We start from the raw sequence: 26,279 nt of genomic DNA on the forward strand, positions 1-26,279 counted from the left end.
CTTGGGTATGGGAATTGCAAGAAAAAAACAACAGCCAAAAGGCATCCATCCAGGAAATTTACTGCTCCAGTTTCTATGGAGCAGAGTAGAAGGGAAGATCTTACTTCTGAACCTAATAAAGGGACTTGTAGTTTGCAGTTGCAAAAATCAAGTAATGAAGACTCCGATCAGGAATAAAAGGGCCCTGCCTCCAGCCAGGCGGAGGAAAGGGATGACTGGGTTTACTGGACTGGGTGGGTTCGATGGCCTGGCACATCAGACCCACAGAAGTATAAGGCTCTAGTAGACACCGGTGCACAGTGTACCCTAAAGCCGTGCACAGTATACCCTAAAGCCATCAGGATACAAAGGGGCAAAACCTAGATGTTTTTCTGGAGTGACAGGGGGATCCCAACAGTTGTCTGTGTTGGAGGCTGAGGTAAGCCTAACAGGGAATGAGTGGCATCCTATTGTGACTTGCCCAGAGGCCCTGTGTATCCTTGGCATAGCCTACCTCAGGAGACGGTACTTCAAGGACCCAAAAGGGTACTGGTGGGCTTTTGGTATAGCTGCCTTGAGTATGGAGAAGATTAAACAGCTGTCTAGCTTGCCTGGTCTCTCGGAGGATCCTTCTGTTGTGGGGTTGCTGAGGGTCGAAGAACAGCAGGTGCCAGTTGCTACCATGACAGTGCACCAGTGACAATATCACATCAGTCGAGACTCCCTGGTTCCCATCCATAAGCTGATTCATCAACTGGAGAGCCAAGGAGTGATCAGTAAGACTCATTCACCTTTTAACAGTCCCACATAGCCAGTGCAAAAATCTAATGGAGAGTGGAGGCTAACAGTAGACTATCGTGGCCTGAATGAAGTCACGCTGCTGCCGAGTGCTGCCGTGTCGGACATGCTGGAACTTCAGTACAAACTGGAGTCAAAGGCAGCCAAATGGTATGCTACAATTGATATTGCTAATGCGTTTTTCTCAATCCCTTTGGCAGCAGAGTGCAGGCCACAGTTTGCTTTCACTTGGAGGGGCGTCCAGTACACTTGGAATCGATTGCCCCAGGGGTGGAAACACAGCCCTACCATTTGCCATGGACTGATCCAGACTGCACTGGAACAGGGTGAAGCTCCAGAACACCTGCAATACATTGATGACATCATTGTGTGGGGCAATAGAGCAGAAGAAGTTTTTGAGAAAGGGCAGAAAATAGTGCAGATCCTCCTGAAAGCTGGTTTTGCCATAAAACAAAGTAAGGTCAAAGGACCTGCACAGGATATCCAGTTTTTAGGAATAAAATGGCAAGATAGGTGTCATCATATCCTAATGGATATGATCAATAAAATAACAGCCATGTCTCCACCAACTAGCAAAAAGGAAACACAAGCTTCCTTAGGCGTTGTGGGTTTTTGGAGAATGCATATTCCAAATTACAATCTGATCGTAAGCCCTGTCTACCAAGTGACCTGGAAGAAGAACAACTTTGAATGGGGCCCTGAGCAACGACAAGCCTTTGAACAAATTAAACAGGAGAGAGTTGGTGCAGTAGCCCTTGGGCCAGTCCGGGCAGGGCAAGATGTAAGAAAAGTGCTCTACACCGCAGCCGGGGAGAATGGCCCTACCTGGAGCCTCTGGCAGAAAGCACCAGGGGAGACTCGAGGTCGACCCCTAGGGTTTTGGAGTTGGGGATACAGAGGATCCGAGGCCCACTATACTCCAACTGAAAAAGAGATATTGGCAGCATATGAAGGGGTTCGAGCTACTTCGGAAGTGGTTGATACTGAAGCACAGCTCCTCCTGGCACCTCGATTGCTTGTGCTGGGCTGGATGTTCAAAGGGAGGGTCATACAACTGATGCTACGTGGAGTAAGTGGGTTGCACTGATCACGCAACGGGCTCGAATGGGAAACCCCGACCACCCAGGAATCCTGGAACTGATCATGGACTGGCCAGAGGGCCGAAACTCCGGAGTGTCGTCAGAGGTCATTTGTGTTGAGGAGGCCCCACTGTATAACAAATTACTAGAAAATGAGAAGCAATATGCCCTATTTACTGATGGCTGGCTTTAGATATTGCTGAATGAGAAAAATGGCCAGTAGTCTATCTCTGTACTGACTCATGGATGGTGGCAAATGCCCTGTGGTGGTATCTACAGCAATGGAAGCAGAGCAACTGGCAGCACAGAGGCAAACACATCTGGGCTGCTGCACTGTGGCAAGATATTTCTGCCCGGGTGGAGAACCTGGTTGTAAAAGTACGTCACGTAGATGCTCATGTACCCAAGAGTTGGGCCACTGAGGAACATCAAAACAACCAGCAGGTGGATGAGGCTGCTCAGATTGAAGTGGCTCAGGTGGATCTGGATTTGGAACGTAAGGGTGAGCTATTCATAGCTCGATGGGCCCATGACACATAAGGACATCTAGGAAGGGATGAAACATAAAAATGGCCTCTGGAAGAAGGGGCAGGCAAGTCAAGAGGACTACAAAGGTGTAGCAAGGCTGTGCAGGGAGAAAATTAGAAGGGCCAAAGCTGAGCTAGAGCTCAATATGGCTACTGCTGTAAAAGACAACAAAAAATACTTCTTCAAATACATAGGCAGCCAAAGGAGAGCTAAGGAGAATCTCCAGCCTCTATTAGATGGGGGAGGGAACACAGTGACCAAGGATGAGGAAAAGGCTGAGGTACTTAATGCCTTCTTTGCCTCAGTCTTTAATAGCAGGGCCAATTGTTCTCTGGGTACCCAGACCCCGAGTCAGAAGATAGGGACGGGGACCAGAATGGAGCCCCCATAATCCAGGGGGAAATGGTTAGTGACCTGCTGCACCACTTAGACATTCCCAAGTCTATGGGGCCTGATGAGATCCACCCGAGAGTACTGAAGGAACTGGCAGATGTGCTCACCAAGTCCCTTTCCATCATTTACCAGCAGTCCTGGCTAACTGGGGAGGTCCCAGTTGACTGGAGATTAGCAAATGTGACACCCATCTACAAGAAGGGCCGGAAGGAGGACCTGGGGAACTACAGGCCTGTCAGCCTGACCTCGGTACTGGGGAAGCTGATGGAGCAGATCATCTTAAGTGCCATCACACGGCACGTAGAGGATAACCAAGGGATCAAGCCCAGCCAGCATGGGTTCAGGAAAGGCAGGTCCTGCTTGACCAACCTGATCTCCTTCTACGACAAGGTGACCCACCTAGTGGATGAGGGAAAAGCTGTGGATGTTGTCTATCTAGACTTCAGTAAAGCCTTTGACACCATTTCCCACAGCATTCTCCTGGAGAAACGGGCTGCTCATGGCTTGGACGGGTGTACTCTTCGCTGGGTAAAGAACTGGCTGGATGGCTGGGCCCAAAGAGTGGTGGTGAATGGAGTTTACTCCAGTTGGTGGCCGGTCACAAGTGGTGTCCCCCAGGGCTCTGTGTTGGGGCCAGTTCTGTTTAATATCTTTATCAATGATCTGGACAAAGGGATCGAGTGCACCCTCAGTAAGTTTGCAGACAACACCAAGTTGTGTGGGAGTGTTGATCTGCTTGAGGGTAGGAAGGCTCTACAGAGGGATCTGGACAGGCTGGATCGATGGGCTGGGGCCAATTGTATGAGGTTCAACAAGGCTAAGTGCAAGGTCCTGGGCCACAACAACCCCATGCAACGCTACAGGCTTGGGGAAGAGTGGCTGGAAAGTTGCCTGGCGGAAAAGGACCTGGGGGTGTTGGTTGACAGCCGCCTGAATATGAGCCAGCAGTGTGCCCAGGTGGCCAAGAAAGCCAATGGCATCCTGGCTTGTATCAAAAATAGTGTGGCCAGCAGGACTAGGGAAGTGATTGTGCCCCTGTACTCAGCACTAGTGAGGCTGCACCTTGAATACTGTGTTCCATTTTGGGCCCCTCAATACAAGAGAGACATTGAGGTGCTGGAGAGTGTCCAAAGAAGGGCAACGAAGCTGGTGAAGGGTCTGGAGCAGAAGTCTTATGAGGAGCGGCTGAGGGAACTGGGGTTGTTTAGTCTGGAGAAAAGGAGGCTGAGGGGAGACCTTATTGCTCTCTACAACTACCTGAAAGGAGGTTGTAGAGAGGTGGGGGTCGGTCTCTTCTCCCAAGTAACAAATGATAGGACGAGACAAAATGGCCTCATGTTGCGCCAGGGGAGGTTTAGACTGGATATTAGGAAATTTTACTTCACTGAAAGGGTCGTCAAGCATTGGAACAGGCTGCCCAGGGAAGTGGTTGAGTCACCATCCCTGGAAGTATTTAAAAGACGTTTGGATGAGGTGCTTAGGGACATTGTATAGTGGTGGTCTTGGTAGTGTTAGGTTCATGGTTGGACTCGATGATCTTAAAGGTCTTTTCCAACCTGTGTGATTCTGTGTGATTCTGTGATTCTGATTCTGTGATCGAGGGGTGGACTTGACCATGGACACCATTGCACAGGTTATCCATGAATGTGAAACATGTGCCATAACCAAACAAGCCAAGTGGTTAAAGCCTTTTTGGTATAGAGGACTGTCCTGGTTTTGGCTGGGATAGAGTTAATTTTCTTCCTAGTAGCTAATATAGTGCTGTGCTTTGGATTTTATTACGAAAATAATATTGATAACACGCTGATGTTTTGGCTGTCGCTAAGCGGTGTTTACACTGGTCAAGGACTTTTTTCAGCTCCCCATGCTCTGCCAGGTGCCCAAGAAATGGGAGGGGGCACAGCCAGGATAGTTGATCCAAACTGACCAAAGGGCTATTCCATACCATATTATGTCATGCCCAGTATATAAACTGGGGGAGTTGGCTGGGGGGTAGCGATCGCTGCTCGGGGACTGGCTGGGCGTTGGTCGGCGGGTGGTGAGCGGTTGTATTTTTATTTTTTTTTAATTTTTTCCCCTTTTTTCCCTCCCTTGGGTTTTGTTCCTCTCTCTCTCTCGTTGTTTTCCTTCTCATTACAATTAATTATTATTATTACTATTATTTTGTTCCAATTATTAAACTGTTCTTATCTCAACCCACGAGTTTTCTTACTTTTGCTCTTCCGATTCTCTCCCCCATCCCACCGGGGGGGAGTGAGCGAGCGGCTGCGTGGTGCTTAGCTGCCGGCTGGGGCTAAACCACGACAAGGACGATAGCTGAAATATCAATATGGGGAAGCCTGGCAGATGGATTATATCACACTACCATGAACTCGCCATGGCAAGAACCACATGTTTACAATAGTGGAAGTGCCTACCGGATGGCTGGAAACATACCCTGTTACCCATGCCACTGCCTGAAACAGTACCTTGGGCCTTGAAAAGCAAGTTTTATGGTGACATGGCACCCCTGAAAGAATTGAATCAGACAATGGGACTCGTTTCCAAAACAACCTCATAGACACCTGGGCCAAGGAGCATGGCATTGAGTGGGTGTATCATGCACCAGCCTCCGGGAAAACTGAACGATACAATGGACTGTTAAAAACTACACTGAGAGCAATGGCTGCTGGGACATTCAAGCACTGGGATACAAATTTAGCAGAAGCCACTTGGCTAGTTAACACTAGAGGATCTGCCAATCGACCTGGCCCTGCCCAATTGAAACCCCTACGTACTGTGGAAGGATATAAGATCCCTGTAGTACACATAAGTAACTGGCTGGGAAAGCCTGGGTTACTCCATCCTCAGGAAAAGGCAAACTCATTCATGGGATTACTTTTGCTCAAGGACCTGGGTGTACTTGGTGGGTAATGCAGAAGGATGTGTACCTCAAGGAGATTTAATCCTGGGTGAAAATAACCCATGATTTGAGTTGTATGATGCCATTGCTGTATGATGCCAGTGTTATATGATGCTGTATGTCACCACTGCTGTGGCTGCCATATGTCAAAGGTATTATATCAGGACTCACCCGAACCAATGAAGACTGAATCTCGTGAGGAACCAGGCAAGTACAGTGGTGATGCAACTTGAGGTGGCTTCAGTGTGCAACAATCCAACACAACAGACCATCTCTCCTTTCCTGAGTGACCCCCATAACATATGGAGCCCGAAGTCATGGACTAAATTAATTCAATGGACATTTTATTGGCATTTTATGAACATTTTACAGGACTGGCCCATAGACTAAGGGGATGTTATAAGTGTATATATCAAAGGATGGGAAAGGGTGGTGGTGGTTAATGATGATGTATGGGATAGTGTGGGACCTGAGCATGACATAAATGGTATGGAATAAGGGGTGGAGAATGTACTGGTTTTGGCTGGGATGGAGTTAATTTTCTTCATAGTAGCTTGTATGGGGCGAGAAGAGAAGAGAAGAGAAGAGAAGAGAAGAGAAGAGAAGAGAAGAGAAGAGAAGAGAAGAGAAGAGAAAAGAGCTCAGTTGGAAGGGACCTACAATGATCATCTAGTACAACTGCCTGACCACTTCAGGGCTGACCAAAAATTAAAGCATCTTATTAAGGGCATTGTCCAAATGCCTCTTAAACACTGACAGGCATGGGGCATCGACCACCTCTCTAGGAAGCCTGTTCCAGTGTTTGACCACCCTCTCGGTAAAGAAATGCTTCCTAATATCAAGTCTGAACCTCCCTTGACTGAACCGTTCCCACGCGTCCTGTCACAGGATACCAGGGAGAAGAGATCAGCACCTCCCTCTCCACTTCCCCTCCTCAGGAAGCTGTAGAGAGCAATGAGGTCACCCCTCAGCCACCTTCTCTCCAAACTAGACAAACCCAGAGTCCTTAGCTGCTCCTCATAGGACATGCCTTCCAGCCTGTCCTGGTTCCAGCTGAGATAGAGTTAATTTTCTTTATAGTGGCTGGTATGGGGCTATGTTTTGGATTTGTGCTGAAAACAGTGTTGATAATACAGGGATGTTTTAGTTGTTGCTGCACTAGTCAAGGACTTTTCATCTTCCCATGCTCTGCCAGGTGCAGAAGAAGCTGGAAGGGGACACAGCCAGGATAGTTGATCCAAACTGACCAAAGGGATATTCCATACCATATGACGTCATGCTCAGTATATAAAGCTGGGGAAGAAGAAAGAAGGGGGGACGTTCAGAGTGATGGCGTTTGTCTTCCCAAGTAACCATTACGCGTGATGGAGCCCTGCTTTCCTGGAGATGGCTGAACACCTGCCTGCCCATGGGAAGGAGTGAATGAATTCCTTGTTTTGCTTTGCTTGCGTGTGTGGCTTTTGCTTTACTTATTAAACTGTCTTTATCTCAACCCACGAGTTTTCTCACTTTTACTCTTCTGATTCTCTCCCCCATCCCACTGTGGGGGAGTGAGCGAGAGGCTGTGTGGTGCTTAGTTGATGGCTGGGGTTAAACCACGACACAGCCCTTTCACCAGCCTTGTTGCCCTCCTCTGGACACATTCAAGGACCTTCACATCCTTCTTAAATTGTGGGGCCCAGAACTACACACAGTACTCAAGGTGAGGCTGCACCAATGCTAAATATAGCAGGATAATCACCTCTTTTGACTGGCTGGTTATGCTGTGTTTGATGTACTCTAGGATTTGGTTTGCCCTCTTGGCTGCCAGGGCACACTGCTGACTCCTGTTGAGCCTGCTGTCAACCAGCACCCCCAGATCCCTTTCTGCAGGGCTGCTCTCCAGCCACTCCTCTCCCAGTCTATATTTGTATCCGGCATTACTCTGTCCCAGGTGCAGAATCCGGCATTTGTTCTTGTTAAATTTCATGTCACTGATGATTGCCCAATGCTCCAATCTATCCAGAACCCTCTGCAAGGCCTCCTGTCCCTCAAGAGAGTCAACAGCACCTCCCACTCTAGTATCGTCAGCAAACTTGCTAAGGGTGCATTCAACTCCTGCATCCAGATCATTGATAAAAATATTGAACAGAACTGGCCCTAGAATTGAGCCTTGAGGAACACCACTGGTGACCAGTCACCTGCCAGATGTAGCCCCATTCAATACAACCCTTTGAGCCCTGCCCTTCAGCCAGTTCTTCACCCAGCACACCGTGTACCTGCTCATCCCACAGTTGGACAACTTGTCCAGAAGGATGCTGTGAGGGACAGTATCAAAAGCCTTACTAAAATCCAGAAAAACTACATCCACCACCTTCCCTTCATCCACTAGGTGGGTGATCTTATTGTAGAAGGATATTAAATTGGTTAAACAGGACTTTCCCTTTGTGAACCCATGTTGACTGTGCCTGATGATTGCATTCTCCTTTAAATGCCTTTCAATAGCACCCAGCATGATTTTTCAAGGAACTGAGGTTAGACTAACAAGTCTGTAGTTTCCTGGGTCTTCCCTCATGCCCTTCTTGTAAATTGGAATAATGTTGGCTAGCTCTGAGTCCTCAGACTTTGTTTTGGATTTGTGATGAAAACATTGTTGATAACACACTGATGTTTTAGTTATTGCTGAACAGTGCTTACACAGCCTCAAGGCCTTTTCTGCTTCTCACGCTGCCCTGCCAGCAGGTAGGCTGGGAGGTGCACAAGAAGTTTGGAGGGAACACAGCTGGGACAGCTGACCCCATCTGACCACCAAAGGGATATTACATACTATATGATGTCATGCTCAGCAATAAAACTGGGGGGGGGGGGTGTGTGTTTGCTGGGGCTGCCATTGCTCGTGAACTGGCTGTGCATCAGTCAGCTCGTGGTGAGCAACTGTTTTTTTTTTTCAGCACTTGTTTTTCTTGATTTTGCTTTTCTTTGTTTTTTTTCCTTTTCTTTGTTTTTTTTTTCTTATTAAACTGTCTTTATCTCAACCTATGAGTTTTTGCACTTTTACTTTTCCGATTCTCTCCCCCATCCCACCGGGGGGAGTGAGCAATGCTGTGTGGTGCTTAGTTGCCGGCTGGGGTTAAACCACAACAAAGAGAGGCATGGACATACTGGAGAGAGTCCAGCAAAGGGCCACAAAGATTATTAAGGGACTGCAGCATCTGTCCTATGAGGAAAGGCTGAGAGAGCTGGGACTTTTTAACCTAGAGAAGGGAAGGCTCAGAGGGATCTTATCAATGTATATAAATACCTGAAGGGAGGGTGCAAAGCAGATGGAGCCATGCTCTTTTCAGTGGTGCCCAGTGACAGGACCAGAGGCAATGGGCATAAGCTGAAACACAAAAGATTCCATCTGAACATAAGGAAATGCTTCTTTACTGTGAGGGTGACGGAACACTGGAACAGGTTTCCCAGAGAGGTTGTAGAATCTCCCTCCTTGGAGATATTCAAAAGCCATCTGGACATGGTCCTGGGCAACCTGCTCTCAGTGGCCCTGTTTGAGCAGGGGGGTTGGACAAGATGACCTCCAGAGGTCCCTTCCAACCTCAACCATATTATGAATTAATAGGCAGCTCCCCAAGCACCTTTCAGACTGAGGGTGGTAACTGTCATAATGTATTCCATACCCCTAGGGATGCAGGGGAAGAGCCTTTTGGGATTGCACAAGACTTATGGGATGTTTAGGGGAGGAACCAAAGGTGGGGAATGAAAGGGATCTAGGAGACTTGGGGAGGAACAAGTGTGGGGAAAATAGAGGGATATGTGTGTGTAAGCAGGTGGCCGGTCAGTATGCTTGTCTGGCCATGCCCTGTGCCTGACCAGTGCAGCCTGTCCTGTCTTGTCATTAAATTCCATTTCTAAATAATTTCCTGGGTGAGGGGCTCTCAGTTCTGTGTGCATGTGTGTGTGTACAAAGATCTAAGTGCCACCAACTGCAGTGGGGATCACAGGCCATGTGTCTGTGGTGCCAGCAACTGGAGTGAGCGAGTGAGGGCATGTAAGTCAAGATATGATCGCTAGCGACTATCAAATCAGAATAGCCAGCAAGTAGGTGAAGTGGCTTGGGAGCCAGGTATGCATGTGTCTCTAAGGGTGAGGCACCTGGCTACTGGAGGGACCAGGGGGTCCAAGCCAACTGCCAAAGAGACCATGGGGTCTGGGGGTGGAATAAGAGACTCATTTATGTGTGTGTGTGTGTGTGTGTGCGTGTTTCTGTGGGAGGCAACTGGGGAGACTGGGGGGATCCAGGGGCCAGCTACTGGGTAGATCGAGTGTCTAAGCCCAGCTACCGGGGGATCACAGTGTGTGTATGTGTGTGTTGCTTTTGTGAATGTGTCTAACTGTTTAAAGCTAAAGTACATGAATTAGAGATAGTAAGCTACTACATGAATGTTCTTGTTAAGGAACAAAGCATCCTCGGCTATTTTAATTTAATTCTCCGAGCAACGTTAAAGTTGAGATCTTACACATGAGCATTTGTAAAGTGAAAAGCTTTGTTTGGGTCATATATATTATGTGCTAGGCACATGCAACATTCAGCAAAATGCATTAATACTTCAGATTATTAAATAGGTGTAATACAGCTAAGTCAATAACAAGATTATATTTTTGAAAGGCTTAGTTTGATACATTGTCTGATTTTCCCTTTCTGGTTCAGTGATGCTTCACCTTTCAGCAACAGCTAGCAACAAAGATTCCCTTGAAGTACTTGCAGTATATCTATATTTAGCATAAATGGTGGGGTTTTGGTAGCAGGGGGCATGCATAGGCCATGAACTGTCCTGTGCTAGTCACAGCTGGTTACAGCCAGCTCAGCAACTGATGAAAATAACCCACCACATACCAAAACTTCAACCAGGGGAACACATGACACCTCTGCACAAACATATTTAACAAAGGGTGGTAGCAGCTAGGGGCAGGAGACACAGGAGGAGACGTGTGAGGACACATGTGAGGAAAAACAGAAAGAGACACAAGGAAGGGGACATTGTTGGGGACAAAGCTGGAGACACTCTCAGAAGGAGATGTTCTATGCCAGAGGAGGTGGTACGCCTCTGAGGGGACTACAGCCCGTGGATAAGCCACACCAAAGCAGGTACACCCCCAAAAGGGGCTGCAGCCTGTAGATAAGCCCATGCCAGAGCAGAGGAAATTAATAAAAAGCCAGGAACAGTGGAAGAAAAAACACTATGCACTATTCCAAATATCCTGCACCGCCTGTTGCCTCACTGAAGGGACCGAGTGTAATGCACAGCAAAAGTAAGGGCAGTGGAGACCAGGGAGGGAGGAAGAGAGGTGTCTGGACTGAAGTTGAGCCTGGGGAAGGGGGAAGAAAGGTGTTTTCCCTAAGTGTTTGTTTAATTGTTTGTCTTCTTTGTTTCTCAATACCTGAATTAATAATTAAATGTAATTTATTGCCAATTAACATATTTTTTAAGTGAAATTCTCTGAGTCAACACTGTCTTGCCCATAATATCCCAACCATTCCCCTACCAAACAACTAGAAGGCATGCATTTCAACTATGTGGTGGTGCATGCCTAGTCATGAGGGACACCCATTTTGGCCACACAACATATGCTTCCAATTGTGTGATAAGTTGTTTAGTTAGCCAGTCTCTGCAGTCTTTATAAGGTCTCAAACCATTTTCCAATGCAGATCTTGGGGATCCAGGAAATGCTAGATTAATTCTTCTGGAGAGTCAGATATAGTCAGTGGGTCACAAATTAGCCATCACTGGTATAAACAGCAGACATTCAGTTCAATTGTCTTTCAGTAAGTCTCAGGAAAGGGAACAGCCTAGTACTGTAACTGCACAAATCACTAAAAGTAAAAACAAAATACACAAATTGCTTGACTACAAATATTTTATAACTATAGAAATTTTCAGAGTCAGGGAAATGTTAAGGGTAAGATGTGAAGAAAAACTATAAAATCCTGAATGGAGAAGAAAACTGTTCTCTCTCCCCTAAGACTAGGGGCTATGGAACGAAACTAGCAGGTTCAGAACAAAAGGAAGTACTTCTTCACAATGTGTAGTTAAGCTACGAAACTCCTTACCGCAGCCAAGTTCCTGTGGGTTCAAATGCAACTACATATATTCATGGAAGAAAAATCTACTGAGGACTATTAGCTACTCAGACACTACCTCTGCCTTGGGAAGTCACTAACACTGAAATTACTGGAGGATTTGTTCCACATATTTGTTGTTATGGCTTTTAGTTTTACAATTCACTTTGATATCTCCTGAAAGAGTTTTAGGACACATTTTTTTCACATGTCAGAATGATTTAGTCTCAAGAATAAGAGGATCAGCATTTTTTCTCTTAATATTTTGATTATAAACTTGAAAGAATCATTAATAGAGGGTGTGCTTAGTAAATGTTTGAATTATTAACTTATATCACCATTTACTACTGGTGAGCAAGCATCCCTACTATATAGGAAGAAATAAAGTATGATTTTCTGAATCTAATACTTTTTATTTATATAGACTATAAATAAAAGCTGCAAAGAGTAAATGGAAGTGTTGTGATTTCCTAAAAGAACAAGATGGAATTTCACCACCTGTTCATCCATCTCCCTTCAGTTATTAACTTCCAAGTCTCTTGGCCAATTCCAACCAAATTTAACAGAGGGTTAAGTAGATACTGAATTCCTAGAAGGTTTGTTGAAGTTGGTAGCTGGATACAGAAGGAGCCAAATTTATAACTACCTTCTCAGAGTCTTAACTCAAACCCTTATCCTCTTACAAAAGACAGGGGGGAACAATCAGTTTGCATACATGTAGCTAAGAACTAGCCACTCTACAGGTTTCCACCTGCCCAACAAGACATTGTCCCACTTAAAAAAGCACACATGCAAGTGTACTTGCAGTGAAAACACAGTAGGATCAAAACCTTTTGTTACTTGTTAAACAAAATCATCATTATCAAGTTATGTGAAATATAGTAGTTCTGAATTGTGATTCAACACTTTATTACTGTGCCCAGTAATAAAGCATTAAAAAGTTTACATGACAGTGTAATTTCAAAAAAACCCACCAAACAACACCTAAACAAGCCTCCAAATTCCTCCCTCTCCCAAAAGCTTGCTTAAAGTTCACTGTAACTTATCTCTTTCATTGTTTTTATAATGTAAAAACAATCTAGTATGTTTCAAATATTCCATTAAGTAGAATAAAAGAAAAAATAGCATACTAATATACTTAGTCTAAAAATAATCAGACTTGGATTTCTCCTTACCAGATTCATTTAACACAATTTACTATTTGCACTTTAACATCCCCTCCCCAACAGTAACAATTTATATTTAGGTGTATTTTACATTGTATTGGGTTTACATGGCAAGGTTTTGGTAGCGGGGGGTGTGTGTGTGCAGGGGTGGTTTCTATGACAAGATGCCAGAAGCTGCCCCGATGTTGGATAGAGCCAGTTTCAGCTGGCTCCAAGATGGACCCGCTGATGGCCAAAGCTGAGCCAATCAGCGACTTTGGTAGTGCCTCTGTGATAACATATTTAAGAAAGGGTAAAAAAACTCCTGCGCAACAGCAGCTGGGGGAGAGGAGTGAGAAAATGTGAGAGAAACAAACCCTGCAGACACCAAGGTCAGGGAAGAAGGAGGGGGAGGAGGTGCTCCAGGCGCCAGAGCAAAGATTCCCCTGCAGCCCGTGGTGAAGACCATGGTGAGGCAGGTTGTCCCCCTGCAGCCCATGGAGGTCCACGGTGGAGCAGATACCCACCCTGCAGCCCGTGGAGGACCCCACGCTGGAGCAGGTGGATATGCCCTGAAGGAAGCTGCAGCCCGTGGAGAGCCCACAGTGGAGCAAATATCCACCCTGCAGCCCGTGGAGGACCCCACGCTGGAGCAGGTGGATATGCCCTGAAGGAAGCTGCAGCCCGTGGAGAGCCCACGCAGGAGCAGGCTCCTGGCAGGAACTGCGGCCCCATGGAGAGGAGCCCACGCAGGAGCAGGTTTTCTGGCAGGACCTGTGACCCCATGGGGGATCCACGCTGGAGCAGTCTGCTCCTGAAGGACTGTACCCCGTGGAAAGGACCCATGCTGGAGCAGTTCTTGAAGAACTGCAGCCCGTGGGAAGGACCCACATTGGAGAAGGTCGTGGCTTGGGAGCCAGGTATGCATGTGTCTCTAAGGGTGAGGCACCTGGAGGAATTGGCTACCGGAGGGACCAGGGGGTCCAAGCCAACTGCGAAAGAGACCGTGGGGTCTGGGGGTAGAATAAGAGACTCGTTTGCGTGTGTGTGTGTGTGTGTGTGTGTGTGTTTCTGTGGGAGACACCTGGGGAGACTGGGGGGATCCAGGGGCCAGCTACTGGGTAGATCGAGTGTCTAAGCCCAGCTACCGGGGGATCACAGTGTGTGTATGTGAAAGAAGGTCTGTACTGGCAACTGGAGTGAGGCTATGGGCCTTGGGGGCTCGTATGCCCAGGTGCCAGCAACTGGGGAGACCAGGAGATCCAGGGGCCAGCTACTGGATAGACTGAGTGTCTAAATCCAGTTACTGGATGGATCTACATTGTATATACGTATATATTTCCCACTAATGGACCTTCATCCTGATCAGCCAGAGAGGGGAACAGGATGAGGCCATTGTTGCTGTTTGTCTGAGTGCTGAGTGTTTCTGTCTGTGTTGTTCTGTGTTGCTGGCCATGTGTATATGTGTATTATATATGTATTTGTATGCCTACTGGGAATACATTCTCAGCCTTGCTACTGGTTGGATCTGGGGATATGGAGCTGTGGCAGACTTGCCTCTATGGTGCTGCCAGATTCAGCAGTTCCCTAACAAGAGATCAGGATGTTTCCCATCTTGATTGAACTACTGAGCACTGTAGAGTGTGTACCACTTAAAAAGGCCCGATGGCTTTCAGGTCACAGGTTATTCAATTAGTTAACCAGAATAGTACTGCAAACCGGTACTCCTGTACCACCAAATATGGGAAACACTGGCCCTATCTATTTAGTTTTTATCCCCATCCTAATGCCAAGCACAAGCATGACAGTTAAAGTAGAAGGTTTTATGGGTTTTGTTTATTTTTCAGGTTTGATAACTTATCACTAGGATAGTGTCTAATTACTGCCTGCTGGCTCGAGTTGGTAATTCTTAATCAGTATCAACCAACTTAAAACAGGAACAATACAATATTTTTCAAAACTTGACTACAGATGGTTCCTAACTATCTGCATTAACCTCTAAGTCTGACACTTTTCAAGACGTAGCTATGCATGTAAGTAAGAAATTCTTCAGTCTTGGTAGCTCATTATAATAGAGGAACCCTTAATACTTCTCACAGATACTGGTGATGGCCTGTCAAGTAAGACCTATTAGTTGCACTAATAGGTGCTAGGTGCAACTAATGTTGCACCTGTGTATTTTGCACAAGTAGTCAACACACTGAAGAATCATTATAATTATTTTGGTGTTAAAACAAAAAGTTGGGCCAAGTAAAAGCAGAAGTGGATGAGTGGCTTGCTAGTGCCAAAATGGTTGCTTAGTTACTGTTTACTTTGAACTAAAACATGGTACAACTGAAATAAAAATTAAAAAAAAAAAAAGAAAAAGCTATTTGAACTACTTAACAAAAGACACTAAAATTTGAAGTGAACTTCCCCCCCCCCCCCCCCCAGTAACTCTGCATATCCATCTGGGGGAAAATAAATAGCAATATTATGTAATAGTCTTTAACCTGTTTCTCCACAGATAGCTCCCCATACAACTAATAGTTACCATGAGCTGACAGGTTTATGATATCTGACTGCTTCTTCATTATATGATTTAATCAGAAGTTAAATATCATAAAGGAAATTAATTTGGTTACCCAGTTTGTTTTTATTTTCCAAGAAGTGACTCCATCCCAGATACAGCTATATCTTTGCTTACATTGGTCTCAATTTCCAAAGATTACCCTTACAACTAACAGGAATCGAACAAGATCAAAGCAGAAGCCAATAAGGGTGATATTGTGGCAGGAGTTTGTTACAGACAGGGTGAGGAAGCAAACAAAGCCTTCTTTAAGCAACTTGAGGAACTCTACAGATCACAGATCAAGGGCGACAAAGAGCTTCTACTACCACTTTAATAGTAAAAGACTGAACAAGGAGAAGGTGGGCCTATTGCTGAATGGGATGGGTGATCTAGTGACAGCGGACATAGATGAGGCTGAGGTACTCAATGCCTTCTTGGCCTCTATCTGCACCAACAGTCTCCCAGGCCTCTGTGCTTAGAGACAGGGTTCAAGGAAAACTACCAACAGTGGATGAGGATTGAATTGGGGATTATTTCAGAGAACTTAATCTGTACAAATCCATGGGACTAGATGGGCTGCATCCAAGGGTGCTGAGAGAACTGGCTGGTTTCATAGTGAGGCCGTTCTCTTATCAGCTTTGAAAAGTCATGAAGATCAGGGGAATTCCCTGATGACTAGAGAAGGACAAATGTTGCATTCATCTTAAAAAAAAAAAAAAAGGTCAAAAGTTCAACCCAGGGAACTTCAGTTCCTGGGAAAATCATAGAGAAAGTCCTCTTGGAACATGTTTTTGGGCACATGAAGGAGAAGGTGATTGGGAACAGTCAGCATGCATTTACCAAGGAGCTATCATGCCTGACCAACCTAATTGCCTTCTGTGATAAAATGGCAGGATTTGTGGATGAAGGGAGAGCACTGGATGTCATTTACCTCGACTTTAGCAGGACTTTCAATACTGTATCCCACAATATTCTTGTATCCAAGTTGGGATATTATAGTCTGGATGGGTGGACAACTAGATGGGTTTAAAAACTAGTTGGGTGACTGAGCTCAGAGAGTGGTGGTTAATGGGCTGTACTCTACCGGGGTGCCTGTGACAAGTGGGGTACTGCAGGGGTCTATCCTGGGACCTGTCCTGTTTAAAATCTTTATCAAACACCTGGAGGAGGTAATGCATCTTGCTCTTGTCAAGTTTGCAGGAGTTGGGAGGATGAAGTAAATACACTCAAGGGCAGGGTTGCCATTCAGAGAGACCTAGACAGGTTGGAGGAATGGGCTGACAGGAACTTAATTTAATTCAACAAGGACAAATGCCAAGTCCTGCACCTAGGGAAGAAGAACCCCTGGCATGAGTACCATCTGGGGACTGGCTGGGGAGCAGCTCTGCTGAAAAGGACCCGAGAATCTTGGAAAACAGCAAGCTGAATATGAGCCAGAACTGTGCCCTGTTAGCAAAGGTGGTTAGCAGTATCCTGGGATATATTACCAGGAGCATAGCTAGTAGACTGAGGGAAGTGATTATCCTCCTTTACTTGGTGCTCATTAGATCACATCTAGAATGCTGTGTCAAATTTTGGGCACCCCAATACAAGAAAGTAATTGATAAAGTGGATCAAATTCAGCAGAGGGCCACCAAGATGTCAGGGGGCTGGAGTACTTGCACTATGAGGAGAGGCTGAGGGAACGGTGCTTGTTCAGCCTGGAGGAAGGAAGGCTGCAGGGGCACCTAATAGCAGCCCCCCAGTACCTATGAGGGAGGCTATCAAGAAGACAGAGCCAGGCTCTTCAGTGTTGCATAGTGGGAAGATGTCACAATGGGCACAAATTGAAACAAGCAAGGTTCACGTTGGCTATAAGAAAACTGTTTTTCACCATGAGGACAGTCAAGCAGTGAAACAGGGGCCCTGAGAAGTTGTGCAGTCTCCAGTCTTGGAGGTTTTCAAGCCCTGACTAGAGAAAACCCTGAGCAAGCTGGTCTGAATTCAGTGTTGACCCTGCTTTAAGCAGGAGGTTGGACTAGAGACCTCCAGAAGTCCCTTCCAACCTGAATGGTTCTCTTTTTTTTTTTTTCTTCAAGCCTGAGAAGAGATTCTCTGTAAAGAAGTGGAACTGCCAAAAGAAAAGACACCTAAACACAGTGTTGAGTTTGGAAGGCAGCCATTGCATTCTCTTGTTTAGCCTTTTCCCGGTGCCTGCATCAGGAACAATGTGAGGATTTAGAGAAGCAACCTGAGCGTGTTTGTGTCCTGAGCAGGATCAGGCTTTCAAGCTCTGCTGTGTAGACTGCCACCAGCTCCTCGGCAGCAGGTACTGCAGAGCTCACTGCCTGCGTGCATGAGAGAAAGCGACCAAGGGATCAGCAGCTAGGATTCCAGGCGGCTTGCAGAAGACTGCCGCGTGCTGTTGTTATTCTCCCTACTCCTGTCCAGTCGTCGCCTACTCCGCATCATGGCGGAACATCTCTCCTGCGGTTCCCACTGAGGAGCGTGTCCCAAGACGCCACTCCCAATCTGGAGCGCGGGGACGAATTGATGCAGCCCGGCTACCGTACACCACCACCCCCCTGCCGCTTCCGGGTGCTCCCCGCCCCCCTCCGCGCTGCCGTGACAGTCTAGGACGCTCATGCTCCAGAGGCAGCAGCGGTCTAGCCCGGCGCGACCTTCACCACCGTCGGGAATCCTTATGAGACAGGAATGAGAGAGGCCGCACAGGGTGGCCCCGCCGCAGTGGAGAGAGATGCGAGCAGCAGCACACCCTCTCCCCAGTGACTCACCTGTTGCGTCTTCCATGCCACCTGAAAACGCAATTTGGAGATAAAAGTCGCCACTGCCGCTGACCAAACTGGACGCTGCATCCACCACCTCACATTCTCGATGACGTAGGAAGTGCAGCACAGAAACCCAACTCGCGTCAACTACACGTGACCAAGAGAAAGAGCAGCTGGGAGGAGTAAGCCCCACCCCGTCTCCCCTTTCCTCAGCTAATCACAGAGCCGCCTGGGTACGGCCTCGCTCCAGAAGGGCTTTGTGGGTGTCATGATACTCCTCATGCTTAGTGAGCTGTGCTTGTGGAAGGATACATATCAGGGTAAAATACGCTGTGCAACAGCAGCTGGGGGAGAGAAGAGTGAGAAAATGTGAGAGAAACAACCCTGCAGACACCAAGGTCAGGGAAGAAGGAGGAGGAGGAGGTGCTCCAGGCGCCAGAGCAGAGATTCCCTTGCAGCCCGTGGTGAAGACCATGGTGAGGCAGGTTGTCCCCCTGCAGCCCATGGAGGTCCACGGTGGAGCAGATATCCACCCTGCAGCCCGTGGAGGACCCCACACTGGAGCAGGTGGATATGCCCTGAAGGAAGCTGCAGCCTGTGGAGAGCCCACGCAGGAGCAGGCTCCTGGCAGGAACTGCGGCCCCGTGGAGAGGAGCCCACGCAGGAGCAGGTTTTCTGGCAGGACCTGTGACCCCATGGGGGATCCACGCTGGAGCAGTCTGCTCCTGAAGGACTGTACCCCGTGGAAAGGACCCATGCTGGAGCAGTTCTTGAAGAACTGCAGCCCATGGGAAGAACCCACATTGGAGAAGTTCGTGAAGGACTGTATCCCGTGGGAGGGACCCCACGCTGGAGCAGGGGAAGAGCATGAGGAGGAAGGAGCCGCAGAGATGAAACGTTATGAACTGACCACAACCCCCATTCCCCATCACCCTGTGCCGCTTGGGGGGGGGGGGGGACGGGGGGAGGGTGTAGAAGAGTCAGGAGTGAAGCTGAGAGCCTGGGAAGAAGGGAGGGGTGGGGGAAGGTGTTTTTAGACTTGTTCTTATTTCTCCTTATCCTGCTCTGTTACAATTAATTGACAGTAAATTAAATTAATTTCCCCAAGTCGAGTCTGTTTTGCCCGTGATGGTAATTGGCAAGTAATCTCCCTGTCCTTATCTCTCCCTCTTCTCCAGGCTGAACAGGCCCAGTTCTCTCAGCCTCTCCTTGGATGTTGTGTTCTCCAGCCCCCAACCAGCTTGGTGGCCCTCCGCTAGACTTGTTCCAGTGTGTTGCTATCTTTCTTGTACTGGGGAACCCAAAACTGGACACAGTACTGCAGATGCAGTCTCACAAGTGCCGAATAAAGGGGAAGGATCACTTCCCTGGACCTGCTGGCTGCACTTTTGCTAATACAGCTCAAGATGCAGTTGGTCATCTTTGCTGCAAGGGCACACTGCTTGCACACATCGTCATGTGCTTGTACACATCGTCAACTTGTTGTCCACCAGGACCCCCAGATCCTTTTCTGTGGAGCTGCTTCCCAGACAGTTGGCCTCTGGCTTGTATTGTTGCATAGGGTTATTTCATTCGAGGAATGCAGGACTTCGGATCTGCTTGTGTTGAGCTTCATGAGGTTCCGGTCATCCCATTTCTCCAGCCTGTCCAGGTCCCTCTGAATGGCAGCCCTGACCTCCAGCATACTGACCACCCCCCCCCCCCCCCCCCCCAATTTGGTGTCATCCACAAACTTGCTGACAGTGCACTCCATCCCATCGTCCAGATCATTAATGAAGACATTAAATACCAGTATTGATCCCAGTACTGATCCCTGAGGGACCCCACTAGTTACTGGCCCCCAGCTGGACTTTGTACCACTGATCACAACTCCTTGAGCTCAGCAGTCCAGCTAATTTTCCATCCACCTTATCATCCACTTATCAAGCCCATATCCCACCAATTTGGAGATAAAAGACTATAGGAGACTGTGTCAAAGGCCTTGCTAAAGTCAAGGTATACAACATCCACTGCCTTCCGCTCTTCCACAGCGCCAGTCACCTCATTACAGAAAGCAATGAGATTGGTCAGGCATGATTTGCCCTTGCTAAAGCCGTGTTGGCTGCTCCAAATCACCTTCTTGTCTTTCATCTCTTTAGAAATGGCTTCTAAGAGGATTTGCTCCATAATCTTCCTGGGAAAAGAGGGTAAGGCTGACCAGCCTGTAGTTCCCTGGATCCTCCTTCTTGTCCTTCTTGAAAATGGGAGTGATGTTTGCCCTGTTCCAGCCATCAGGTACCTCCCCCAATTGCCATAACCTTTCAAAGATGATAGCGGCCTCCCAATGACATTGGCCAGCTCCTTCAGCACGCTTGGATGCATCCCATCTGGTCCCATGGACTTGTATATGTCCAATTGGCTTAAGTGCTCCCTAACTCTTTCTTCCTGTACTGTGCTACTGTTTCACTCCCCCAAAGCGTGCTAGCTGGTTCAGGGACCTGAGAGCAGACCTTACCAGTAAAAACTGAAGCAAAAAAAGCATTGAGTAACTTGACTTTTATGATGTCCTTGATCACTAGGTCCCCTGCCCCACTGAGCAATGGGCCCACTGTGAAGAAAAATACAAACTTAGGTCGCTTAATAGGATGAACCTTACCCTAGTTTCAGCAAGCTTTCCAAGAACTCAAGGAGGGAAGACACTGAAGCACGAAAGCTCAGCTGGTTACGACAACCTTGTCTGATAACAAACTCGTGGAAACCGGTTCTGAGCACGTAGCAGACAAAGGATGAAAAACAGCCCAGACCACTGTCTCTGATCACACAGCCACGCGAAGGATCGCCAACTATAGATAAGCTTAGGACTGTAATTGGGAGATAGCCCACCTGTATATTCTATATAACCTGTGTGTTACTTATGATTAGGGTCCCTCAGAACTAGGCTGGGGCACCGCATGCGCATTGTGGTAAAGAATTTCCCTTTAGAATTCTATACTTAAGGGTGTCTGCATCTCCTTCCTTGGTCGCCAATAAAGAATCCCGCAACAGTTTTGGCACCCCAGAAGGGACTTCGCAGACTCGCTTGAATCCACCAGCTGCTACGATCCCCTGTGAGTCAACGACCCACTGATGGCAAAAGGTGGGTTCACCTGGGGAACTTGAGCGCAGGGGATAGCGGTTGGATGAATCATTTTTTGCGGTGAGGAGGTGAGAGTTAATAATAATGGGGACCAGACACAGTATAGTGAAAGGGACACCTTTAGGTGAATTGCTAACCAATTGGTCAAAAACAGATGGAACCCAGGGGTTATCTAGGAAAAGGGCACTGCAACTGCGTCAGGATACCTGGCTCGCATTGACCACCCTTGGAATTGCAAACCAACGGTGGCCTGAGGTGGGCAGTTTTGATTATGATAGGCTGCATTTTTTGCGGCTTGAATTGGATGAACAGTTCCCAGGGCAAATGCATTATTGGTATGTTTGGAATAATTATGTCTGGCAGTGGAAACTTCCCCCTCTGAAAGGGAACCAATCTCAATGTGAGAGTGAGAGGAAGAAGGGGCCAGAGACACAATGTTATGAACTGACTGCAACCCCATTCCCCATCACCCTGGGCTGCTCAGGGAGAGGAGGAGGTAGAAGAGCCGGGAGTGAATCTGAGCCTGGGAAGAAGGGAGGGGTGGGGGGGAAGGTGTTTTTAGAGTTGTTCTTAGTTCTCATTATCCTGCTCTGTTACAATTGACAGTAAATTAATTTCCCCAAGTCAAGTCTGTTTTGTCCGTGATGATAATTGGTAAGTCATCTCCCTGCCCTTATCTCAACCCACGAGCTTTTCATTGTATTTTCTCCCCGTCCTGTTGATGGAGACAGAGTGATAGAACAGCTTGGTGGTCAATCTTGCAGCCAGCCAAGGTCAACCCACCACAGACATCCCTGGCAAATAGCCAATACTTGGATACATGTCAATATTAACTTTTGGCCTATTAGCTTAAGTTACATTTTACAAAAATATTAGAATACTCTTCTACTGCGCTTAATGATTGTGCTAGAAATAACACAGCTCAAAAAAAGTTCCCATCAAGTCTGAAGTGGATGGTTAAATCCAGATAATAGTCAGTGATATTTAAAAATCTTGTGATATTTAATCAGTGATTTTAAAAATCACTATTTAAAAATATCCTTCCAATTGTTTGGGGGATTTTTTTTTTTTTTTAATAAGCAAGCAGGTGGGAGAGGAGAGTGAACCTTAAGGTTTGTGGTTTTGGTTTGTTGGGGTTTTTTTGGCATTTTCAATAAGTTACATCACTTCAAAATAAGGAGCTAGATATATCAACAGCTCTAAGGGTGTACTCGGGCTGAACATGAACCAGAACTTCTAGAAATAATTTTAACCACCTTTTAACTGATTTGCTCCATCCAACCAAAACCTCAGTGCATGAATGTGACACCTTCATTTCACCTACAATACTAAGTGACAGGCATTACAGGACTTTTATTTCACATCTGAGAAACATAGCAAAGCAACAGTTAGTGGCTTTAGTGCCTGACATTCAAGTTTGCACAGTACACTTGCAGTGTTTGCTTAGTGTGGTTTTATGCATAGTTCAACATTTACAAGTTTTCTCCTGTGTTGGAGAGGATGAGTTACCACTTGCCTAAGAATCAGAGGAGATAAACTGCACTGCTGAAGCTGCTCCTGGTTGCAGCAACCCTCCAATGAAGGACAAGAGTTTTCCATGTGGCTCAGAAAGTGTCCAATGTTTTATCACCATCTGAAAAGTACTGCAAATAGATACTCCAACCTGCTGTGAGACCAACTTGCTAGTAAAAAACAACAATACAGTCTGCTAGCCACAGAAAGCATGTTGAGAGGGTATTCATAAAAAGCTGGTTTTTTTAAAAAAAGGACACACTTGGCTGTCTGAAGCAACCAAAGCCATCTGTGATGGCAGGGCGCATGCCCATCTACTTATGTTCTTTGTCTTCTAGATCACTTATCTCCAACCCTATCATGCACCTCAGTCATGGTATCACACTTGAATATTTCAGTCTCTTACCATATGTCTTGCTTTCAACTCCTGCATTTTGATGTGCCTTGCCAGTTAAGGTGTTTCCTGTTATAACTAGAATGTGAAACAGTCTCACAGACTGTGATGCTGAACACTGGTGCTTGCTAATTCTTTGCCAATGCCTTTATCGCTTGAGCTTCAAAGACAGTACTATAACCTTTATATGAGTCAGTCTCTAGAAAGACCTGACATAAGCTTTTCTAGTCTGTTATATGAAAGCACAATGTTTGTTAGGCATCAATAGAAAACTGGAAATGAAGTCATTAGATTCCATTCTTGAATTTAGGAAGACAGCAAAACATACCTGGATACAAGAAACTAGCTATTCACAAGAGCAGGATATCTTGTTTGATAGGACAGAGGGATATAAAAGAAGAAATCCAGTTGGGTAGTAACACTGATTTTAGAAGGAGAAAAAGCAGGGTATTGTCTATTGATTGTCACACAGAACTGGCAATAAAGCCAAAGAAGAGCATAAAAGCATAAGCTGCTACCAATGAGCGTTAATCTGAATTTACAGTTTCCACATTATCAGCCCAGGAAACTGTCCTTTGGGGTTCATAGTATTCTGGTAGTCTTTGCTATTAGCCATCTTCCCCACAGGAGGGGATCCAACTTTAAAAAAGAAAACTCAATCGCCAGCTTTTCCTGTCTCAGAACAATCCTCTGTTCATGAATGAAATCACAAATGATGTGTGAAGCTAAAGGTCTGCATGTAAGCATCCAAAGGGAAAGAGCAACCATAGACATCTCAGCATGATGCCTGCCTCAATACAGCATTAATTTCTAAATGTAACAGTTCAACTTAATTATTTACTGAAAGCTCAAGAATCTTAACAACTCCTCTCTCAGCCCTCTTTGATTCTGAAGATGCCTTTCCCTACACTTTTAAAACACCACTTGGATGAAACTAGAGACACTTAGTTTAACTCCATATGGGGGGGGGGGGGGGTGTCTTTTCCCAGAAAAATTTCGATTATTATAACAAATGTCAGTTGTGCCACCTGCACAGAGACTACATCAGTTTTCAACACGGGTTTTAAGATCCAAACTAGATCCACATAATGGATTAACACCCTGCCCCATTACCAATATCAGCAGGGTAGACAGACTGCCAACACCCTGCCCCCTGACTGACATCGGCAGCAGCACAGGCAGGTTGCCGCTCACATTATCCATGTAAGGTACGATTCTCTCAAATCACTCTGCCATTGGTGGAGCCAAGGGGCGGTGCGACTCTCACCCGCATTCAAAAGGCATTTGCACGGTTGGCTGTTGCTACCAGATGACCTGGACACCAAGTGTCCCTGGCAGTCCACTGGAGCCATGGCATCGCTTATGATCCTGTGTTTGCTATCGGTGAGTCACCGTATGGGCGCGTTGTTGCTCATCTTTCCTACTGACTCAATAAAGCTTTGTTTTAGAACATGTTGTCAGACTCCATTAGTGTTTGGACCACATTACTGGCATCACAAACAGGATAAGAGTCTTTCCGACAACTACTGGAGGCTTCAGGAAAGGAGCAAGTTTGGAGCTCCCCCCAACGGGAGGAGGAGTGGGTCCAAGATAATTGAACAGATCCCCAGGCTACTGAGGGATGAATTTGAACTGTAGCATAAGGCCAGTCATTGCAAACAAGGAAAGGGCAAGGGAGCCTTAATCGGCCTCCTGAGTTGTGCCCTCAACATTGCCTGGACTGAAGTTACCGGGCTGCATGGTGCCCTCAAACAGGCGGGAGAAGCTAAGGAAGGGGCCAAGAGGGATGAGCATAAGTTAGCCTCCTTGGCTCAGCAGGCCCTTGAGGCCTGGAAAGATTGTCCCAGTACAATGGCCCAAGTTAGGGCCACTATCTACCAGGACGATAAGGATGATAATTGGGACAGGAACATTTTTGGCCACGGACCAGACCCTGACCCCCTTCCCAACCCTACAGGGGAAGGCTGGGTGGAGTGGCTCGGGAGTCTCTGGCACACTGGGGCAGCTCTAACTTACCTCAGTGAAGGGGACCATGGGCGCAGGAGCTCTGCACACCCTGGCTGCAGGGGTGGGTGCCGTGGCAATGGCTTCTGTGTCCAGCAGTCAGATACAGAGGAATCCTCACCTGATCAGAGGACAGGGCACCTCCACCAGCCAGACAGAGAGGGACCGCCTCAGGCAGCTCCTTCTGGAAACTGGGTTTACCCCTCCCAACAAATTAATAAATTGCTGAATAATGTTTTGTTACAGCTTTTGAATGGCCATCAGCAGGTGGCCCCCCACCTCCACCCGGAGTCTTGCAGCACCTCCTGGCACGCCAGTGTTAACCCCTTAGCATCCCCCTCCCAAGGTGCTGCCAGACAACTGGTGGGCAGGTGTCCACTGCCAGATGGAGATCTGCCTCCTAGCCCTGTTTTCTGGCATACCCTTTTTGCTTACCACATGTCCTAGCTCCAATTAGAAGTTGTCATGAATGACTGGCACTCGGTCACCGTTGTTGTGGACACCGGGGCCCAAATCTCGATGTTCGATCCATAGACCACCCCTTCAGGCTGTCCTAGAAGCGATTTTGTATTTCAGGAAGTGATAATGTTCATGACGAGCCCAGAGCCGCCGACTCAGCCTGGCTACTGGACCCATCTGTGTACTGGTTTTGGCTAGGATAGAGTTAATTTTCTTCTTAGTAGCTTGTATGATGCTATGTTCTGGATTTGTAATGAAAACAGTGTTGATAACACACTGATGTTTTAGTTACTGATGAGCAATGCTTGCACAGCATCAAGGCATCTCACCCTGCTTCTCACACTGCCCCACCAGCAAGTAGGCTGGGGGTGGGGGGCTGACCTTCAGAGTTATGGCATTTGTCTTCCCAAGTAACCGTCACACATGATGGAGCTCTGCTTTCCTGGAGATGGCTGAACACCTGCCTGCCGATGGGAAGTAGTGAATTAATTCCTTGTTTTGCTTTGCTTACGTGTGCAGCTTTTGCTTTACCTATTAAGCTGTCTTTCTCTCAAA

The 26,279-nt window shown here is 46.9% G+C and overlaps 2 protein-coding genes across 3 annotated transcripts in view; both read right to left on the reverse strand.

Annotated features, from left to right (window-relative positions):
• Positions 1-18,361, reverse strand: part of LOC140650950 (mitochondrial nicotinamide adenine dinucleotide transporter SLC25A51-like) — a 32,526-nt gene extending 14,165 nt beyond the window's left edge. The window contains exons 1-2 of one of the 2 annotated variants that reach the window (XM_072859867.1): positions 18,247-18,342; positions 8,960-9,040 (exon numbers count right to left, since the gene is read on the reverse strand). Coding sequence is in view for 1 of the 2 variants with exons in the window: in XM_072859866.1 (XP_072715967.1) it covers positions 18,247-18,327 (81 nt within the window). In the remaining variant the exon portion in view is untranslated. Of the gene's footprint in view, positions 1-8,959; positions 9,041-18,246 lie in introns of both variants that reach the window. The other variant, XM_072859866.1, reaches the window with a different exon arrangement.
• Positions 1-25,879, reverse strand: part of LOC140650672 (zinc finger and BTB domain-containing protein 5-like) — a 93,677-nt gene extending 67,798 nt beyond the window's left edge. The window contains exon 1 of the mRNA XM_072859340.1: positions 25,701-25,879. The gene's annotated coding sequence lies outside the window, so the exon portion shown is untranslated. The remainder of the gene's footprint in view (positions 1-25,700) is intronic.
• Between the last annotated feature and the right edge of the window lie 400 nt (positions 25,880-26,279).

The sequence above is a fragment of the Ciconia boyciana genome, chromosome 4, assembly GCF_034638445.1.
Source record: "Ciconia boyciana chromosome 4, ASM3463844v1, whole genome shotgun sequence".
Lineage (NCBI taxonomy): Eukaryota > Metazoa > Chordata > Aves > Ciconiiformes > Ciconiidae > Ciconia > Ciconia boyciana.